At 34.7% G+C, this 21,979-nt stretch overlaps 1 protein-coding gene across 2 annotated transcripts in view; it reads left to right on the plus strand.

Moving 5' to 3' along the window:
* Zdhhc2 (zinc finger DHHC-type palmitoyltransferase 2) overlaps positions 1 to 21,979 on the plus strand; it is a 68,115-nt gene that overhangs the window by 24,411 nt on the left and 21,725 nt on the right. The window contains exons 2-8 of one of the 2 annotated variants that reach the window (XM_071610424.1): positions 3,048 to 3,074; positions 5,036 to 5,130; positions 8,844 to 8,858; positions 11,383 to 11,402; positions 16,454 to 16,574; positions 18,231 to 18,300; positions 19,197 to 19,229. In XM_071610424.1, the coding sequence (XP_071466525.1) occupies positions 3,048 to 3,074; positions 5,036 to 5,130; positions 8,844 to 8,858; positions 11,383 to 11,402; positions 16,454 to 16,574; positions 18,231 to 18,300; positions 19,197 to 19,229 (381 nt within the window). The remainder of the gene's footprint in view (positions 1 to 3,047; positions 3,075 to 5,035; positions 5,131 to 8,843; positions 8,859 to 11,382; positions 11,403 to 16,453; positions 16,575 to 18,230; positions 18,301 to 19,196; positions 19,230 to 21,979) is intronic. The other variant, XM_027954675.3, reaches the window with a different exon arrangement.

The following is a 21,979-nucleotide window of genomic DNA, read 5'->3' on the forward strand; positions in this document are numbered from 1 at the left end:
TTCCTTTTTCTTTAAGGCTGAGTAATAAAGTTGAGTAATTCTATGAAGTTAATAATGTAAATATACTGGATTAAAACTCAGAATTCACACAAAAAACTAATAGTTATTTTTGGAAGATCTGTCATAAATGTGTTCAATATTGCTGTTTAACTCTTACATTGTTGTAAATAATCAAATTACAGTTGATTACATCAATATTTTTTCAAAAATGCATCTATATTTTCTATATAGTTTTTTATACATGTAAGAAAAGTATTTGAGCCTATATAGCAATCTGTTCTTAATCAGCCATTTACAAATATTTGTGATTTTTCACTAGAAAATGACGTTATATTTTCTGATTCATCTCATGTTTTTACACAATGAGAATGGATATTTTGAAATTTGACAACTCTGCCATTAAACTGAAAATTACAAGGTGAATCACTGACATACTAATTAAATAAACATGATTGGGAGAACATTCATGTCCTAAGAATGAAAACAAAACTCTAGTAGGCTTCATATATCTGTTAATGAAATAATTTGAAAATTTTGTTACTGTTATTTAGTCAATGATAAGTCATAAAATTTTGCTAGTATTTGTTAAATCATTTGAAAACAGTTACATATAACTTTACTTATAACATATTTACAGATATGAGATAATTTTCCAGGATATATAAAAGTCTCTCAAGAGTAAAGTAAACCAATAAGAAAGACAGAATTCACTCAGAAGAGATTGGAAAAACCAATAGTATTTTTAAAATAGTGCTAAACTTTACTAGTAATGAGGGAAACGAATACTAAAACAGAAGGATTTTCATTTTGGCCTGTGATATTGACGAAAATTAAAAACTTATGGTTATAGGAAATTGGATAGGTTCATCTTGGTGAGTGAAATCAGATGTAGCCTTTTTGGACTTCCAAATCTCATTCTACAAATGACATCAGAATTATTTACTCTAATATGTGTCCATATATGACTTGATTAATCATAAAAAAATATAGAGCATCTATGGATTTTGAAATACATTTAGGGAAAAACAAGCCATAAATGGCAAAAATAACTTCTAAAAAGATGTCTTTGAATGTATTTCCAACTAATAGAGTTGGGTTCTGGGTCAAAAAGATGATTAACCCATTAACTGTATTTGTTTTCTTAAATGTTATTTTATTTTACTGTTTTCTGTTCTGATAGCTAGAGGCATGGAATAGCAAATGCATTTTCTTTAAAGCACCAACACCAATGGCATGGTCATTTAAGGGTCATATACATAAATGCACAAATGGAGTCAAATCACTTTTCAATTTCCTTAGATGAGGTCCTCTGAAGGACAAGAAGTTTTGATGAAGAGTTAAATGTAGTCAATTTTGGAGCAACAGCAAAGACCAGCAAGGCAGTGCCTAGAGAGAAATGCGTGGAGGGGAGGGGAGGGTGGATAGTAGAGCATAGGAAGGGCAGCAGAATACAACAGACACTAGTATGGCAGTATATAAAAAGGTGGATGTGGAAACCATGTGAATCTGCAATATGTATACGGGGTAAAAATGGGAGTTCATAATCTGCTTGAATCAAATGTATGAAATATGATATGTCAAGAGCTTTGTAATGTTTTGAACAACTAATAATAAAAAAAAGAAATGCGTAGACGCGGTGGTAGGTTCAGACGCAGGCAACAGCCCAGCAGGAGTCTTTCTTATGCCTTCAGCCTCACCACTTTAGAGAGTCTATGAAAAAGAAAACTTGTGAAACAGGTTCTTGGTCAGTCATAGGTCATGGTGCTGCCTGTCAGGCCCATTCTGAAGAGAGGGTGTCATACATTTCAAAGTTGGTAGAAGACCTGAAAATGACTTATTATTTGGGCTAAAAGAGAACATCTAAGGGGGAAACAGTAACTTTTTAAATATTCAAAGTTCTATCATTTAGATTTTATTTATTGCTATAGACTGGAAGCCTAGCTATCACAGGTAGAAGCCACAAGAAGCAATTTTTATCATCCTGTTAAGGATGAATTTTCTTATTCTTAGAGCAATCCAGTAATAGATTGGGCTGCTCTCCAAAGCTGTGGGCTCCTGCTGGCTCTAGAAATGCCTAAATTGACATTCAATAGCTTGTTTGAGAAAGCGGTTGGTTGGATGAGGTAGTCCTAAAAATCTCTTACATTACCCTGTTTCTAGCACTTCTGAAGGCAGTGATACTTCATTCCAGAGCTAAGAACTAGAATCCTGTACCCCTTTAAAAAACCAAGTAGGAACAAAAATACATGAAATCAAACGTTCCTATGGTATATCTGAGATAGGCCAAAATCCACCCCCAATCCCCCGCCCCCCATCCCCCCACAGAAACCCACTTTATTACAAACACAGGAAGACTACATGGATAGCAAAACAAATAGACAATACACAAAGTGAGAAAATGATCTGGATTACTAAATTCAATTTCTTGTCCCAGCTTGTTTCTGCTTCTTTGGCTCCTATCTTAATCCATTCGCTACCTTCACATATTTACAGTGGCCCCTGAGGGATGGCTGTTTCCCATCATTGCCTGGGCTCCTCTTTGTACAGCAGGGAGCAGTCAGACCCCTTGGAGTGAGAATTTGAACTGTTGGAAATATGAAGAGTATGTGCCCTGGACACAGCATTTTATTCTTTGTTGAGAGCTAGCCAGGTGGTGGCCAGTTGATAAAAAGCAATAAATGTCTCTGGAATGTAATGATATGGTAAACACTGCTTTTATCTGAACCCTGTGGTTGAAGCGAAACCAATAAGCCAACAGACACATGACTGAGACCCACAGGGCACACTTGATAAATGCTGCTTTGCTGTATCGGAGCCAGAGTTGAAGTGCACAATAAAGGCATGGCTGCCAGTCTTTCTTCCCCACCCTCACTCCATATAGTGCTTACCTTTCCTCTAAGTAAAGCTGAACAAATATTTAAAGAATGTTGGTTCAGAGGGAAGCCAAATTATTAACCTATGTAAATGCCTTATATCTCTTTTCGACTGTACGCTTGCCATGAGCTTCATATAACCTATTACCTATCTTTTGTTTTCTATTTCCATAGTGTCCATGGAAAACATTGGCGAACAAGGTAAAATATATTAAGCTCCTTTTACCAGTATGCCTTTTTTTTTAAAGTTTGGAAAAAATGAATTGTATCCATTTAGATTGGGTTGCAATTAAAAATTACTCTTTGAGAAATGAAAAGAAGATATCTCATTTCTCTAAATTCCTAAACTGAATTCTGTCAGATATTTGGCAAAGAATTTGCCTGAGAAAATCAACTTAAAGAAGGAAAGATTTATTTTGGCTCATGGTTTCAGTCCTTGGTGGGTGAGCTGCCTCCATTGTTTTAAGCTTGTGGTGAAGGCAGAACATGACCCTGGGAAGAACGTGTGGGAGCAAAGCTGCTCACCTCATGGCTACTAGGAGGTGGGGGGAGGGACCAGGGACAAAATACACACTTCAGAGGCACCCCCCAGAGACCTACTTCCTCCAACAACTTAGCCCCATCTCCTGAAGTTTCCACCACATCCGAATAGCTCATTAAGCTAAGAATTTATCATGGATTAATCCACTGATGAGTCAGAGCCCTCACAATCCATTCATCTCCCTAAGGGCACATCTCCGAACACTGCTGTATAGGAGATCAAGCTTTCAACATATGAGCTTTTTGGGCGGTGGGGGTGGGGGTGGGGGGAGGGGGACACCACACTTTGGATCTAAACCATAACAGAACTCAAACCCCAAATGGCAGTAATTGTGCCTAAACTTCTTGTGACTCTCAGGTACAAGGATATCAATAGTCTATGTCCCAACTCACACTATTACCTAATAACTTAGTCATCTACATAATTTATGAAAACTACCATTGGCTGTCGTCACCTCACACCTATTGGAGATATTCAAATTATTATTGCCTTATTGGATAATTGAAATTTTTAATGATTCTATAAATATGAATGTCATCATTATTTAGAAAAATTTAAAAGTCCTATAGGTAGAAAGGGGAAGAATAGATATTCGGTAGATTAGACAAAAGGGAATGAAGGGAAGTGGCGGGTAGGAAAAGGATAGACAGTGGAATGAATCTGAAATAATTTTCTTATGTACTTATATGAATACACCATAGTTAATTCCACCATCATGTACACCCATAAGAATGGGGTCCTAATTAGAATAAGATACATTTCATTCTTGTACAATTATATCAAAATTAATTCTGTTGTCATGTATAACTAAAAAGAACAAAAAATAAAAATTTTAAAAATGCTTTATCTTCACCAAAAAAGGCTTAAAATACTAAACATATTTTATTCAATTATATCTCACAGAATTGTGTATTAATGTATTATTCAGAGTGAATTATTATCACTGCATACAAAATTAGTATTTTTAAGTTTATGTAGTACTCCAAGACTTTAAAACACCACACAAAGTATATTTATATATTACCTTAAAGAAAATATTCAAAATGCTTTTATTAACAATTGTCCCATGTGATAAAGCACTTGCATTTCCACTGAAGGAAATCTCTTTTTGTCTAAGTGGACAAAGAGAAGCACCTCTTTGGCCTGTTTACACATGTTGTCATTAGTGAGGGCCACCAGCATAGACTGGAGCAGAATAAATGAGCAGACAGCTTCTCAGGAACTGCATTTGCTGTCTCTCTCAATAAAGCAATGTTTTTAAAGATCTGACATTTGTTTAATGCTATGTTTATTCTTTAAGGTTGCAGGCATAACTGCCTAATTTTTACAGTTTAAAAGGGTCCCTTTAGCCATTTTACAAATAGATACATGCCTATTTGCAGATGAGAACATTCAATTCATGGATGTAGATATACTTATGCATTTAGGAGTCTTTTTAGAAATAATCTTGGCATTAGGTTTATATTTAAAAAGTGCTTATTCTAGTATGATGAAAATGAATTTTTATGATTTATTATAATTAGTAACTTGGCTGTTTTAGAACAAGCAGATCTTTTGTGAGTATCATGGTTTGAGTATGTATTTGCATATCACAATGATAATTATGTTTCTCTCATTTTAGTTGTGTGCCTGATGGCTTATCATCTACTTTTTGCAATGTTTGTTTGGTCGTACTGGAAAACTATCTTTACATTACCAATGAATCCTTCAAAAGAAGTAAGTTTAACAGTTATCCTAAAGAGAGAAATCAGTAATACTGATATCTGAAATATAAATTTTCTTCATTTAACTAGTGCTACAGACTTAAAGGGTATAGTGATTTTTTGAATTTAAAAAAATGCTGTTAATAAATACTTGAATTTTCACTTGATAAAGATTACCTTTGTAAGAGATGGTTATTGTATTTCCAGTATTAACTTTGCTATGCATTCCATTTCTACATTAGAGTCAAATGTCAAAATGGGTGGTTGGATGGATAGATAGAGCTGGCAGGTAGACAGAATTCTATTATAATTACCATACTAAAGATGTATTAGTTGGCTTTCAGCTACCAGAAACAACAATGAATGGCTTAACTTACCTTCTCGACAGTCAAAAAATCTATAGCTAGGGCTGGGGTTGTGGCTCAGTGGTATAGCACTTGCCTGGCATGTGTAAGGCCCTGGGTTCGATCCTTAGCACCACATATAAATAAATAAAAGATCCATTGACAACTAAAAAAATATTTAAAAAAAAATCTAAAGCTAAGCCACAGCTTCCAGGTATGTAGGCTCTATCTACCTTATTGTTCTATCATGTGTAATTTCTGTTTTCAAGGCCTCCTCTTGGTCTAAGAGGATAGCTGAAGTTATAGCTATCATGTCTACATTTCTAGCCAGCAGACCAGAGGAAGTAGGAAAGAGGAGGAGAAGTAAATGCCCTTTCCTTTAAAAATACTTTCTAGAAGTTACTGATGTCACTTCCGATTCGATTTAGAACTTAGTTATATGGTCACATCTTCCTAAATGGATGGGAGTTTAGTCTTTATTCTCAATGCTCATGTTAACCTCTACAGAAGAACATAAGACTTGATTTTGGGGGAACAGCTTACAGTCTGTGCTATAGAAAGGTTTAAGTAGGATGACATGATTAAATTAAATTTGCATTTTTGAAAAGTTCATTCTATTTGTTCCCAGATCTTTTATCTGGTTCTTGGATCAAAGGTTGAAGTCTTACAGATTTGTATATTTTTGGCACTTAACCCAGTACATGTTTGTTGAATTCTTAAAAAAAAAAAAAAAAAGAAAGTTGAAATATTAGCAAGGTTGTCCTAAAGAAAAGAAATCACTTAGTCCTCTACATGTTTATTGAATCTAAATGAACTTTGTTATAACAGTGTAGTTCTAGTAGGCCAAGTTAAAAGAAGAAAGGAAAGGAAAAAAAGAAAGAGATCACTTCAGATTGTTTCCTGAAGTAATCAGTTTGAAATGTAGCTGTGGTCATACAGGCCCATAAATATGCTATCAGACCAGAAAAGAAAATTAAAAACAAAAACCACAATTATGTGCATACAATTAATGGTATGACTGGACTAGAATGCTTTTATATATTGCCTTTTCTTCTTCTTTTACTCTCCACTTCTTTTCCTTTCCCTGCCTCTTTTTTCCTTTCATACAGTATTTAGTTCTTTCCCATTGTTTATGTTCCCCCCATCCTGGCCTTAGTTGTAGGTTTGAAGGAAAATGCCGACTTCTATCATAAGTAGCCTCATCCACTTTGGAGGTTTGTCTACAACCTCTTTACTGATAACTCCCAAATCTCTTTTTGAACTCTCCTCTGAGTTTCAAACTTTAGGATCTCCCTGCCAAACACAGCTCCTTGATCTATCAGCCACAGAACACACAAGTCATCACCTTCTCCTTCTTTAAGCCATGACTCATCTGTTTTTCTGTCAGTTAATACCATTGCTATCTACAGGGTCCTTCAGACAGAAGCTTGGCAGAGCCATATCCAAATTCTCCATCTTCCCAACCCTCCCTCAGCACCCAAGTCCTCCTGATATCCCCTCTGCCTTTTTTTTTTTTTTAATTTTCTTTCTCTCTCTCTCTCTCTCTCTCTCTCTCTTTCTCTATCATTGCCCTAATTCAGGCTGTCAATCATCTCCCTTGTCCAAGACATATGGTCTCCATGTTATACTGTTTCAGTTTTACCTACATTCCCTTCCCGAACTCTGCACAATGTTATCTTCCACACTAAAGCTGGAGGGTTCCATATGAAAAGAAATTTAACATTTTGTACTGCTTGAGTCTATTCTATGACTGTCCACATAATTTGGGGGTGGGGATTGGGGCATGCAGTCTCCCTTGCTTAGCAGCAAAGATGCTTCTCTTTTTCTGGCTTCTTATTCTATATTCTTATTGTTCTTAACTTCATGTAGTTCCCTGTGTACACCACAGCAGTATTTTCTGTCTAGAATATTCTTACCCCCCTCCCCTTTTTTTGCATAAAGAGTTCATGTTTTCACCAATACTAACAGTTCCTTCTCAGTCTCCTTTGCTCATTATCTCTTGGACCTCTAGAGCATTAAATCATTCCAGAACTCAATTTCTGGAACTATTTTTCTATATATCCACATTTATTCCATTAATAATTTATTTTAATTTTGTGAGTTTCCCACTGTTATGGCTCTCAATTCGGTACATTAATGCCTGGTCCTTTTTTCTAAACTCCAGAGTCATTGACAGCTACCTATTTGACAGCTGATAAAATTTCATTCAACATAACTGAAACCAAACTCCCTGTTTCCACCTCATTTCCCAGTCCTCCTATTTCTGAAGTTTTCCCATCTCAGTAATGACAAATTCATCTTCCAGTTGCTAAGGCCAAAAATCTTAGAATCATCCTTGGCTATTCTCTTTGTCTCTGAGATCATATCATTCTTCTGTTCACAACTTCCCTGTGATGACTCACCTTGCTCAGAGTAAAAAAATCTAGTTCCCCATTGTGACCTAAAATGCTTTCTGTGGTCTGGCCCACATCACCTCTCTGACCTACTCTTCCATCTTCAGTGCTGTTCCAGCCACATGGGCTTTCATGCTAAGCATATCCCTCCTTCACCAGCCTTGAAATCTATTTCCTCTTGACTTGGAATACTCTTCCCACATGAAACTGTGTAGCCAAGACCTTCACTTTCTTCATGCCTTAACTCTAATGGTATCCTTATCACCGAGGGTTTCCGTGATTATTCAATGTAAAAATAGCAAATTTCCTGTCCCTGCAATTCCTACCTAGCTATATTTGTCTCCATAGCATTTACCCCTTTATATTCTATTCCTTTATTGTTTTTTTGTACCATCACTAGAATGTAAGTCCTACAAGGGCATGAACTTTATCTACTGTCTTCACTACCCCATCACCTAGGCCTACAGCAATGTCTGACCTATAAGAGATGCTCAAAGTGATTAAAAGAAAGTAGGGGGAAAGTTAGTATATAAATGTACACTTATGTTTATAGCTTTGGCAGGAAGTTGAGATGACTTCTAATTTCTCCCTAAAATTATATGTGAGATTATCAGCTAAAAAAAGGGGAGAGATGGGGTTGTACTCAGTAGTAAAGCACTTGCCTCCAATGCATGAGGCCCTCAGCACCACATAAAAATAAATAAATAAAAAAATAAAGATATTTTAAAAATGAAGAAGGGGTGGGTTGATTGAGGTTAGGGGTACAGGTAAGATTTGAAAAGGTAGTTGGAAAGAGTGGAAAAGTGAAATGATACAGAAATGCTGAAGATAAAAAAAATCTCTTTATTGAAAGAACAATCAAAATTGATGACAGTGAATTCATAACTCTACCAGACATCATTGGGAAATTTGTTTTCCTACAAAAGATATATGCCTTATTCAGTTCAGACAACTGTATGTGGTAGATATTATTTGTTACCATTTTACAGATGGAGCCATTGGCTGCAATCATTAATATTCTGAAGGCATCTAGTGCTAAAATGTGTGGCAGAGCTAAGATTCAAATCAAAGTTCTTTTGGCTATTAAGGCCACACTGTTTTCTCTCCACTGTGTTCTGACATGTTCATTTTTTGTTGTTGTGACCAAAAGACCTGATAAGAGGCAACTCTTAGACAAAGAAAAGTTTATTTGGGGCCCATAGTTTCAGAGGTTTGGTTCAAAGTTGGCCAACTCCATTGCCTTGAGTTTGAAATGAAGCAGAACATCATGGTGGAAGGGTGTAGTAGAAGAAAGCTGAGTTTATGGCAGTTAGGAAATAGAGCAAGGAGCCAGAGACAAAATACAATTCCTAAGGGCATGACACAGTGATCTGCCTCCTCCAGCCATACCCCATTAATTTACAGTTACCAGCCAGTAGTCCATTCAAATTATTAATCTATCAAATGTATTCATCTACTGATGAGGTTACAGTTCTCATAATCTAATCATTTCACCTCTGGTTATTCCCACATGAGCTTTCCACTGAATACCTTGTATCCAAGCAATAACATTTGGTATGGAAAGTAGATATCAAAGTGGCGTGGGTGTGCCCAGGACATCAACTGAAGCATTGGGAAAAAATAGAGAAATTTCTGCTTATATGTTATTGTTTCTATTTTTTATTAAGTTTTCTTTTTAAGGTATGTAATATATTCTTGGCAGTACAAGTATTAAGAAAGAAATATTCACATATTAGCAGTGAAATCTCATATTATTTCTTATGGATAGGAATACATGGTCAAAAAATTTTGGAGACTATGGTTTGAAAGAAAAGAACCTATGTTAGGTGGTGAATATTCTTGGATTATTCCATTAAAATACAGTGCCTTTTAATTTATCAGCAGTTGGAGATCCTTCACTTGTAAAACGAGGGTCCTGGACTGTAATTGACCAATAAAGTACTCTCACATGCTAAATTTTTTTTGAAAAGTTGCACCAAAAATGTAGGAGAAGAGGTAATATAAGAAAATAATGTTAATATTTTCTTGTGATTGTAGAGAGGATTAAGAAATCTGGAACATCTGAATCAAAATTTTCTTTTTCATAGCAAGATTATTAAATTGATCATAGTTTTTTTCTCTCATAAGATTTTCTCCCAATATAACCATACTAAATTATATTTTGAAAATGGAAACTAGACAAAAATAAAAAGGAAAATATGTCCACACTAATTCAACCACTTTATATTTTGAATTTCATTCTAATTATTTTTGTGTGGAGTATATCTGTTATGCTTTTTCACATAATTGTTCATCACTGGTTTACTGCCATTTTAAACAGCATAATATTCTCATTGAAATATGTAATTATTTAGTCATATCCCATCTTGGATTTTTAGGCTAATTCAAACTTTTCACATTATACATAATTATTAACATGTTTTTACATATTTACCCACATTTTGAATTACTTTCTTGATAAAAATTCTCAAAAGTAGAATTACTAGATCAAGGAAATGTTAAGTCATTTGCCAAATTGTTTCCCCAAAGTATTGTAGCAATGTATGATATGACCAGTTTTATCAGACTCTTGGCTTTTCATGTTATCAAGAAAACCCTTTGTTGCACATTTAGTAGGCAAAAATGTTTTATGTCTTAATTTGTACATTTTAGAAACTAGTGATGTTTTATATTCATCCTAAGTATAATAGAGTAAGTAAACAAAGAAATACAGTTCCATGAGTTTTCTGTTTGTTTTTATTAGATCTTGGTTTTCTTAATTTATAAATTCTTTTAAAATTATACTCTCCTTTAACCTGAAAACTATGTATGAATTCAGATCTTGATTTCTAATAATGTTTTCCAGTAAAAGAAAGGCAGGATCGTTGGAGAAATCACTGATTTTTGGACTATGGCAGGAAATACCCAAGATGGTTGGGGTATCTTGAAGTGCCAGAAAATACAGAAGAAAAATTGATGGGGACATGTCAGAAGGACCACAGCCCACTAATGGGACTCCTGTTGACAAAGGTGGAATAATTTGAGCAAATTTAGTAAATCTGGAAAAATAAAATAGTGTTGGATTAAAACCCAAAGTAAAACATTAATGAGATTTTTTATGTCAATAAATGAATGAAGAGGTAGACGAGAAATAGCTGTTGCATAGAATAATTCTAAATATTTATACAAATACTTTGCCTTAAGGAGGGGAGGAATAAAATCCCCACTTCTTATATATGAGCTTCATGTGGTAAATTTCTCCCAAAGAGTACAGGATAGAAAGGGGGGAAATAGTAACTTTACAGTCAAGAGACCTGCCAGAAGATTTCTCAATCAGATGACTGGATTTAACATCAACACTGATGAGTCGAGGTGGCAGTGTGTGCCCTTGATAGGACATGATGAGAATTGCCCTTTACCTCTGTCTCCTATACTGTATAATTCATATACTCCATAGCCCCAAATGAATCATGAAAAATATTTTTTTCCACAAAAGAAAAACTTCAGATGGATTGCAATAGATGGACTCCCCACAAAATACCTGAAGAGTCATACTCAAAACTGTCAAGGTGAAAAAATAAAAAAGGAAAACCTGAGAAACTATTCCAGCTAGAAGGGACTCAAGGAAATATGACGAAAGTACTGTGGTATCCTGGGTGAGATCCTAAAACAGAAAAAAGATTTAAAAACTGAGGAAATACAAATAAATTATGCTAAACTTTAGTTAACAATGTATCAATTTTGGTTCATTAATGTATCAAATGAACCATACTAAAAAGTAAGATATTAACAATATAAGAAACTTCACAAGGGAGTATAAGGAATTTTCAGTTTTCTCAATTTTTTTACAAATCTAAAGTGCTCCAAAAAAATGAAACTATTTAAACAATAGTGTCAAGAACTGTCACATCTGGAAGTTAGTTACCTGTTCCATCCTAAGAGATGTTCTGTTCCTTCAGAGATCTATTAACAGCCTCTTTGTTAAAATCTGTGATGTGATATGCCTTTGCATCAGAGTGCATTTATTTGGTGTATTCCAGGGTGTATCTTTTGACTTCCTGTTATATTAATAGCAGTTGTACCAATCTGTATTTTATTTCTTGGTGCAGATCCAGGTTGCTGTGTTTTGTGTGTGTTTTGATTCTGGGGATTGAATCCAGGGGTGATTAACGACTGAGCCACATCCCCAGCCCTTTTTTATATTTTATTTAGAGACAGGGTTTCAGTAGTTGCTTAGGGCCTTGTTAAGTTGCTGAGGCTGGCTTTGAACTTGCAATTATAGGCATGCACCACCACCAAGCCTGGCCACGGTGTTTATTTATTAAGAATGTTAAACATAGTAAGGAATCTTCCAGTTCTAGCACTCCCCAGAACTTTCCTCTAAGGTGAAAAGGGTCCAGAAACTAAAAAATGAAGGTCATGTTGATGATTTCAATCCATTTGACTATTTTTCGGTCTTTTACCAAAATAACATACAATAGCAGGTTTTACATTAAGTTTAGAAATGGGAAAGGAATATAATATGTCTGTGCCTTAGTAATGAGAATCATGGTTTGAGTATGAAAAGGTGAGGACAAGGATATAAAATAACTTTTTCCTTGACATGCAGTGGTCTGACTTGGCCCTACTGATATTTGCTCTTTTGTCCTTTCCACAGTTATAACGGAGTACTTACTGTGTGCCAGGTCTTGATCCCTGCCTGGCCTTGTAGAGTCAAATTCTTGTGGGAGAGAGAGGTGAAGGACAAATGAACAAATGAAATAATTTTAAACTGCAGTATGGCACATAAGGACCTGTGGAAAGTATAACACATGGGACAGAATGGTCAGGCTACCTCCCAATTAAGTGAATCACAGAAGTTCTTTGAGAAGGAGACATTTAGGTAGAAACCTGCAAAAGTTAAGGAGCTGTCTATACAAGAAGCATGAGAAATAGTATTCTAGGCAGAGAAATCGGCTTGTACAAAGTTGATAGATACTTTCTCTGAAAAGACTATCCTTTTGGAAAATTTGTTTATTTTATAGCAGAATGCATTTTGGCATATTGTACACAAATGGAGCACAACTTCTCATTCCTCTGGCTGTACATGATGCAGAGTCATTCCAGTAGTGTAATCAGACATGTATATAGGGTAATAATGTCTGTCTCATTTTACTGACCTTCCCATCCCCACAATCCCACCTCTACCCTCATTCCCCTCTACACAAACCAAAGTTCCTCATTCTTTCCTATCCCCCCCCGCCCAACCCACTATTGATCAGCATCAGCTTATCAGAGAAAACATTAGGCCTCTGGTTTTGGGGTATTGGCTTATTTCACTTAGCATGATATTCTCTAGTTCCATCCATTTACCTGCAAATGACATAATTTCATTCTTCTTTAAGGGTGAATAATATTCCGTTGTGTATCTGTACCACATTTTCTTTCTCTGTTCATTTGTTGAAGAGCATCTAGGTTGGTTCAATATTTTAGCTATTATGAATTAAGCTGCTATAAACATTAATGTGGCTGCTTCACTGCAATATGCTAATTTTAAGTCCTTTGGGTATAAACTGAGGCGTGTGATAGCTGGGTCAAGTGATGAATCCATTCCAAGTTTTCTGAGGTATCTCCTTACTGCTTCCTAGAGTGGTTGCACCAATTTGCAGTCCCACCAGCAATGTATGAGTGTACCTTTTTCCCCATGTCCTCGCCAACAGTTATTATAGCTTGTATTCTTGATAATTGCCGTTCTGACTGGAGTGAGATGAAATCTTAGTTTGATTTGCATTTCTCTAATTGCTAGAGATGATGAACACTTTTTTGATATATATGTTGATAGATTTTTTTTGAGGCTATTTTGAATGCAGTGGTTTTCCTAATTTCTCTTGCAGTGGATTCAATGCTTATGAATGGAAATGCATTTGATTTATGGGTATTGATTTTATATCCTGATATTTTGCTGAATTCATTTATTCTAGAAGTTTTCTGTTGGAATTTTTTTGATCTTCTATATACAGAAGCATGTCATCAGCAAATAGTGATAGTTTGAGTTCTTTTCCTATGCGTATCCCTTTAATTTTTTTTGTCTGTCTGATCTAGCTAGTTTCAAGAACTATGTTGAGTAGAAGTAGTGAAAGAGGGCACCCCTGTCTTGTTCCAGTTTTTAGTTTTCTCTACTTACAATGATGTTGGCCTTGGGCTTCGCATAGATAGCTTTTACAATGTTGAGGTATAGGCCTACTATCCCTCATTTTTCTAGTGTTTTGAACATGAAGAGGTGCTAAATTTTGTCAAATCTTTCTCAGCATCTCTTGAGATAATAATGTGATTCTTGTCTTTAAGTCTATTCATGTGATGTATTACGCTTATTGATTTCTGTATGTTGAACCAGCCTTGCAACCCTGCCTACCATTTAAAATTTTTTTCTTATCATTGCATCCTTACAACATCATATGGTGCTATGCCTCATATGCCAAATAGGCGCAAACAGTTCTATTAAGACCATTAGTATGTCTGCGTTTCAATTCTCTAAAGACAGTTAATAGCACTTTCAATTTTTAATTTCAAAGTAGTGCCATTTACATGGTACCCAACATAGAATCTTTAAGGGAGAAAGAAAATCTGGTGAATCTTTTGGTAAATGAAGATGATCACATGTGATAGATGAGTAAACAACTTGAATCTTTCTCAGTTCTTGAATTTTGTGAAGGTCTGAAGGCTGACAACATTTTCATACCATTAGCTTCCCATCAGAGTTATTTTTTCAGTCGCTTTGAAAATAATGGAATGAATCTAGGGATTCGTTATCCAATTGGAAGACAGTTTCCCACCTGTTGGAAAGGTGGTTCCCAATGTTCTCTTGGATTCCAAGATATTAGATCTGCTGCTTCTCTGCCAGCCTCTAGGATCAGCCTCAAGACACACGTCTGGTCTTCCATAGTCCACACTGCTCACAGCCACCCTCGTTTACAGATTCTAGCAACCAGAAGAGTGTCTAAACATACTCCATTTTTAAAAAGCTGAATAATTAAGATAGCAAACTCATGAAGAGCAGCTGATAGAAGGGGCATGCTAAGCCTTCCTAAAACATGTGGCCTTTACTTGTTTGTGTTCATTTGAAGGGCTAGTTGAATTTGAAACACTCTGAAGTTAATTGACAGGTAAGCGAATGCTTTCAACTTATAACAGGAAGACTAATTAACCTAGAGAATAGTTCTCTCAACTATATTAGAAACTTACAAGAAGCCTAACTTACATTCTATTAGCTTAATACTAGTATTTTGTAGTTATTTAGAACTCTTAGTATGTAAATTTTATACTTGGAGAAAACATTGTATTTTGTTTCACCTTAATGGGTCTGAAATTTTGTGATTCGATTGAAAGGTTTATGCATACATGAAAAATATTAAAATGTATTTATATTTGAAAGCTGGAGATTTATTTCTATCTTTAAAGTAACTTTGATAGAATTGTCAACTGCTGAACAAAGATTTTTAAGTTTATTTCTCTGAGGATAAAGATATAGGCTCAAACACCGTGACCTATTTTTCATTCTTTAAAATACTTAATCTCTTTTAAAAAATTTATAAGATGTGTTATACATACAAAAAAGTAATGTAGTATACAATTTGAAGAATAATAAAATGAAAACACCTAACAATCACTCAGTCATATTTTCCATACCTCCTGTATTACTTCTGGTATTTCTCAGTATGCTCAAGAAATAACAACTGCTCTGCATTTTATTAATTATTCCCTTTTCTTTATAATTTTATCACATATACATGTATCTTTAATATTATGTAAGTTGTTTAGCTTGCTGATTTTAAAGTTTTTTAGGGAAGGAGTTGCTCTGTGTATGTTCTGTAAGCTGGGTTGTTGTTGCTGTCTTCAGTAATATGTTGAAATTCAGTCCTTTGTTTGAATAGTTGTTGTCCATTAATCATTAAATGCCAACAGTATTTTGAATGTATCCTATCCTAGTTTATGTATCCATTATCCTTTTGATGGACACAGGGTGGTATTTAGTTTTTTACATTTCAAACAATGATGCTGTGATTATCCTTGTTTGCATCTCTTGAAATATGTTTATAAAAGTTCATATAGTAGACTTTTAAACTTTTTTTTTTTTGGTGTTTGCGTGATTACCAAATAAAATAAGTTTTCTTAAAAAAGTATTTTTTAATTAGTTGGGCCAATTTTGACTAGAGATGTTGTGTGATGATTATCCCTAAGTTAAAACTCACTTAAATGAGAAAATATGCTTGATTGATTTGTTTCTACTTTTGTTCCTAATGGTATCCAAATGAAAAATTTATCTATTGAGCCATATGTATTTACCGTATCTATTATATAATTAGTATTTGGATAGAATGCTACAACTTATAAGTACTTTATATATTCTATTCCTTTTGAGTTTCCCAAACACCTGAAAATGTAGATATGATTATTATACTTTTTTTTAGATGCATAAAGCAGTGATCCTTGAGGTTAACAGACTTTTCCAGGTTTGAAACTCTATTCTCTGAATATACTATGTACCATTAATATTTTATAAGTGCCTTTGGGTATAGTGGAGTAGACCAATATTTCATCATTCCTTCAAAAATACTGATTAAAATGTAAATTTATTCCACAGTTCCATCTCTCTTATGCAGAAAAAGACTTGTTGGAGAGAGAGCCAAGAGGAGAAGCCCATCAGGAAGTTCTTAGGCGAGCAGCCAAAGATCTTCCCATCTACACTAGGACTATGTCTGGAGGTCAGTGTGGATAATGAGTGTCTTGGAACAGTATCCAAATGATGCACTGTGGTGACTGTTATGAAGAATGTATGTACTTGAAACTGTCAAACATTCAAGATAATTATTTCTTGGATTGCTATAAAAGGTTTCTGTATAATTCAATAAAACAGAATGGAAACATGAATACGGTGGTGCAGAGATCTCAACTAAATCAGAATTGACTCTAATTCTGTTTATGTTTACTTAGTTGTGACTCAGTGAAGATGTAAGAGCTGCTAAAATCTTTTAGGAGTATTCCTAAAAGAAGTATTTTTTAAAGTTTCAATTATGGACTTTCCTATTAGCACTTAAGGGAGCAGTATCTAAGTTGAATATAAAATTAATAACTTCACATGCACTTTTTATAAATTTAAAGCTGATTATATAAATCACGTAAGACATAATTTAGATATTGGTACAGTTTCTTTATTCATCCTTAATATTTAAACAAAATTTTTTTTACAAATACAACTAAATACATCTTTTCCTTGGGTCAGATTTTTAAGGTAATTTCACATCTAATTAAACAATTGTTTTAAAAACTGACACACATGAACTATTGATACTTGCCCACCAAGACTTACCCAGAGATTTGTTTATAATGTTAGACCTGTGCTTCCCATTATCGTAACTGCTAGCCCACTTGGCTGTTGAGTAGTCCAGATATGGCTAGTCCAAGTTGAGATGTGCTTTAAATAAACATAAAATACACAATGGGTTTTAAAGATTTAGTATGGAAAAAAGAATATGAGGTATTTCATTAATATTTTTACATTATTTATATTTGTTTCTAACTTACTTCAGAATCACAAATGAATAATTGAAGTCTCGCACACAATTTTTATCCTGTTTTCTTCCTCAAGTGTATCCTGTAAGATGCTTCTGTACTGAGATGGCATCTCCACATCAATTATCCATAATTGTCTTTGGTATCTGTATTATAGAAGAAAAGATGAGGGCTTCAGTTACAAGAACTAGAATTCTCTATTGGAAGTACTTCTTCCAGTACTCACTTCTTCTTTTTTATTTTTATATAAAACCTTTTTTTTTTAAAGTGGTAGAGAACATAGTACCTTTATTTTATTTATTTTTATGTGGTGCTGAGGATTGAACCCAGTGCCTCACACATGCCAGGTGAGCGCTCTACCACTGAGCCACAAACCCAGCCCATCCAGTACTCACTTCTAATCTTGTATACTGCCCAACAGAGACATGAGGTCTTTCCCAATTAAGCAACTAATAGAGTTTATCAATTTCCCAAACATGTTTCTGCGTTTGTATCTTCTCACCCTGTTATGCACAGGAAGTAAATTCATTTAATTGAAGGAGACTATCTACCTTAATAGAAATGGACACATCTGTGCCCTTTGTGAGCCTTCCTGTGACTACTGACAATGTAAAACACCTCAGAAAAGTTTTCCAAAAAGATCCTTTCTTCTTGGTAAACCTCTCCAAAGAACTCTGACTATAGGCTCAACTACTCATTTTTTTTATACTTATACAAGAGTTGAATATCTTCTTTTTACCAAATTTAAATTCAGTTAGAATTTAAATTTGGAGAGATGATAAAAGCCATTTAATTGTACATTCAATTCTGTGTTAAATCTAAGACTAAGTGGAGCTTTTTGTTCCTAGCAATCCGATATTGTGACAGATGCCAACTTATAAAACCAGATCGTTGCCATCACTGTTCCGTCTGTGATAAGTAAGGAAACCTTTTTTTTGCTTCTAAAATATCTGACCTTTTCATTTAGTATTTATGCTGTTTTCCAGATTATCACCTTTTTTCCTTATTTATGCTTCTCAGATCATTATTAGGAAATATAATTGGTATAATCATTTGCATTAATACCTATGTGGCTTAGGGCCACAGTCACTTGTCCCCTTCCCTCAACCCTGTTCTTGATGACTTAAGGTGCTTGATTTCTAGCAGTTCTGACTTGACTAATTCAATTTAGTAAGTACTTCTGTGAGCATTTTCTCTCTTTATTAAAATAACTCACTTGACTTTATAACAGACAAATGTTATATATTTACTGTACTACACAAACAGTATGATTTGACGTAATGATTAATATTAATTATTTAATATTAATTAATGATTTAATATTAATATTCAAGAGAAGATTTTATCTAGACTTTCCATAAGTCTGTTGACATTTTGAACTTTTTTAAGCATGAGGTAGTTGTATGTTATATATCATATTGTTTTTATAAAATGATTTGATTTACATCTTAACGCACATATATATTTTAAATTCAAGTACTGTTATTAAGTGAGGAATGTTGGTATGCCTTTAGTCTCAACTACGTAGGAGGCTGAGGCAGGAGGAACTCAAGTTCACAGCTCAGGTGGTCAGCATAGGGAGGCCTCATCTCAAAAACAAATAATAATTAAAAAGATTATAATTCTGTTCTTATATTGCAACTAAAATCAGCTCTAGTGTTTATTTTTGATAAGGACTTTTGCTGTTACTTTTTATATAAGTAATTTTGCAGTATTTTACTTGCCATAAATGAAATGATGCTTTAAATTTTCCTTCTATGACAATGTGATTTAAAAACTTGTGGGGTGTGGGCTTTTGTGTTTTGTTTTTTTAGATGTATTTTGAAGATGGATCATCATTGTCCATGGTGAGTAGGCTCTGTACTTAAGTAGGCTTAGGTCTCTTATACATTTTTATAAATTGAATTATTTCTCTATTTAAACATTTTTACAAATGAAATTTGTATACACATACATAAACACAGAAATTCTAAAATATTTTCCAGAAGTGTATACAAAGATTTGCCCATTAATTATACATAATACTGTTTTTTTTTTTACATCTTCGTGTCATTTTTATTTTAAAAGCTATACACCTGATACATACACACATTATTTTCTTAAATGCATCTCAATGTAGGATGGACACACACATATAAACATGGTAGAGGACATCAATTGTTTGCTCAACAACAATCCCAATGACAACACATAGTTCTCTCTTACCCACAGTTTTGCTTTCTGAGGCTTCAGTTATGCTCAGTCAATCTCTGTCTGAACTATTGGCAACTTCATCACAAAAAGAAGGGTAAACCAGGTGTGGTGGTGCATGCCTGTAATCCCAGCGACACTGGAGGCAAAGGCAAGAAGATCCCCAGTTTGAGGCCTGCCTGAGCAACTTAGCAAGGCCTTCAACAACTTAATGAGACTGTGTCTCAAAATTTAAAAAAGAAAAATAAAAGAATTGGGGATGTAGCCCAGTGGTGAGTACAGTCCAGTAAAATATTTTGAAAGAGAAAGACCACATTCACATACTTTTATTATGTTATATTATTATAATTTTTCTATTTTTTATTAGTTACCATTATTTTCTTACTGTGCCTCATTTATTTAATTTTGGTATATAATTATATATTATAATTATTAGCACATATTAATTGTACAAAATAATGGGTTTCATTGTGACATTTTCATACATGCATATGGCATGCTTTGATCATATCTGCCATCCCTATTACTCCTTCTTACCCTCCCCCCCATGAACCCTTTCCTTTCCCTAACAGTGCCCCCTTCTTTTTTTTTTTATTTTTTTAAATTTTTTTAAATTTTTTATTGTTGGTTGTTCAAAACATTACAAATTTCTTGACATATCATATTCCACACTTTGATTCAAGTGGGTTATGAACTCCCACCTTCACCCATACACAGATTGCAGAATCACATCAGTTACACATCCATTGATTTACATATTGCCATACTAGTGTCTGTTGTGCTCCGCTGCCTTTCCCATCCTCCACCATCCCCCCTCCCCACCTCTCCCCTCCCCTCCCCTCCTCTCTCTCTACCCCCTCCACTGTATAACCCTGAGGGTCTCCTTCCATTTCCATGCAATTTCCCTTCTCTCTCCCTTTCCCTCCCACCTCTCATCCCTGTTAAATGTTAATCTTCTTCTCCTGCTCTTCGTCCCTACTCTGATCTTAGTTACTCTCCTTATATCAAAGAAGACATTTGGCATTTGTTTTTTAGGGATTGGCTAGCTTCACTTAGCATAATCTGCTCTAATGCCATCCATTTCCCTGCAAATTCTATGATTTTGTCATTTTTTAATGCAGAGTAATACTCCATTGTGTATAAATGCCACATTTTTTTTATCCATTCGTCTATTGAAGGGCATCTAGGTTGGTTCCACAGTCTTGCTATTGTGAATTGTGCTGCTATGAACATCGATGTAGCAGTGTCCCTGTAGCATGCTCTTTTTAGGTCTTTAGGGAATAGACCAAGAAGGGGAATAGCTGGATCAAATGGTGGCTCCATTCCCAGCTTTCCAAGAAATCTCCATACTGCTTTCCAAATTGGCTGCACCAATCTGCAGTCCCACCAGCAATGTACAAGTGTACCCTTTTCCCCACATCCTCGCCAGCACTTGTTGTTTGACTTCATAATGGCTGCCAATCTTACTGGAGTGAGATGGTATCTTAGGGTGGTTTTGATTTGCATTTCTCTGACAGCTAGAGATGGTGAGCATTTTTTCATGTACTTGTTGATTGACTGTATGTCCTCCTCTGAGAAGTGTCTGTTCAGGTCCTTGGCCCATTTATTGATTGGGTTGTTTGTTCTCTTATTGTCTAATTTTTTGAGTTCTTTGTATACTCTGGATATTAGGGCTCTATCTGAAGTGTGAGGAGTAAAAATTTGTTCCCAGGGTGTAGGCTCCCTATTTACCTCTCTTATTGTTTCTTTTGCTGAGAAAAAACTTTTTAGTTTGAGTAAGTCCCATTTGTTGATTCTAGTTATTAACTTTTGTGCTATGGGTGTCCTATTGAGGAATTTGGAGCCCGACCCCACCGAATGTAGATCGTAGCCAACTTTTTCTTCTATCAGACGGCGTGTCTCTGATTTGATATCAAGCTCCTTGATCCATTTTGAATTCACTTTTGTGCATGGCGAGAGAAAGGGATTCAGTTTCGTTTTGTTGCATATGGATTTCCAGTTTTCCCAGCACCATTTGTTGAAGATGCTATCCTTCCTCCATTGCATGCTTTTAGCCCCTTTATCAAATATAAGATAGTTGTAGTTTTGTGGATTGGTTTCTGTGTCCTCTATTCTGTACCAACATAATACTGTTAATAATACCTCATGCAGATGTTTAATGAAGAATTAAATCCCTAAAGCTTTATCCATTATTTTAAATGAAACGGTATTGAGGAATAGGATAGCAAATACAGAAAAGCATAGAGCTGTTTAAATAAGATATTCCACTTGGAATTTACTAATGTTTTCTAATATTTCTAAGTTATAAAGTTAGGTTACTTATTAGAGATCTATTTGAAATATCTGATGAAGGTTGATTTTCTATGATTTTTCTATATTTTCCTATAATTTTCACCTCAGTGCACAC

The sequence above is a fragment of the Marmota flaviventris genome, chromosome 3 (assembly GCF_047511675.1).
Source record: "Marmota flaviventris isolate mMarFla1 chromosome 3, mMarFla1.hap1, whole genome shotgun sequence".
In the NCBI taxonomy this organism is placed as follows: domain Eukaryota; kingdom Metazoa; phylum Chordata; class Mammalia; order Rodentia; family Sciuridae; genus Marmota; species Marmota flaviventris.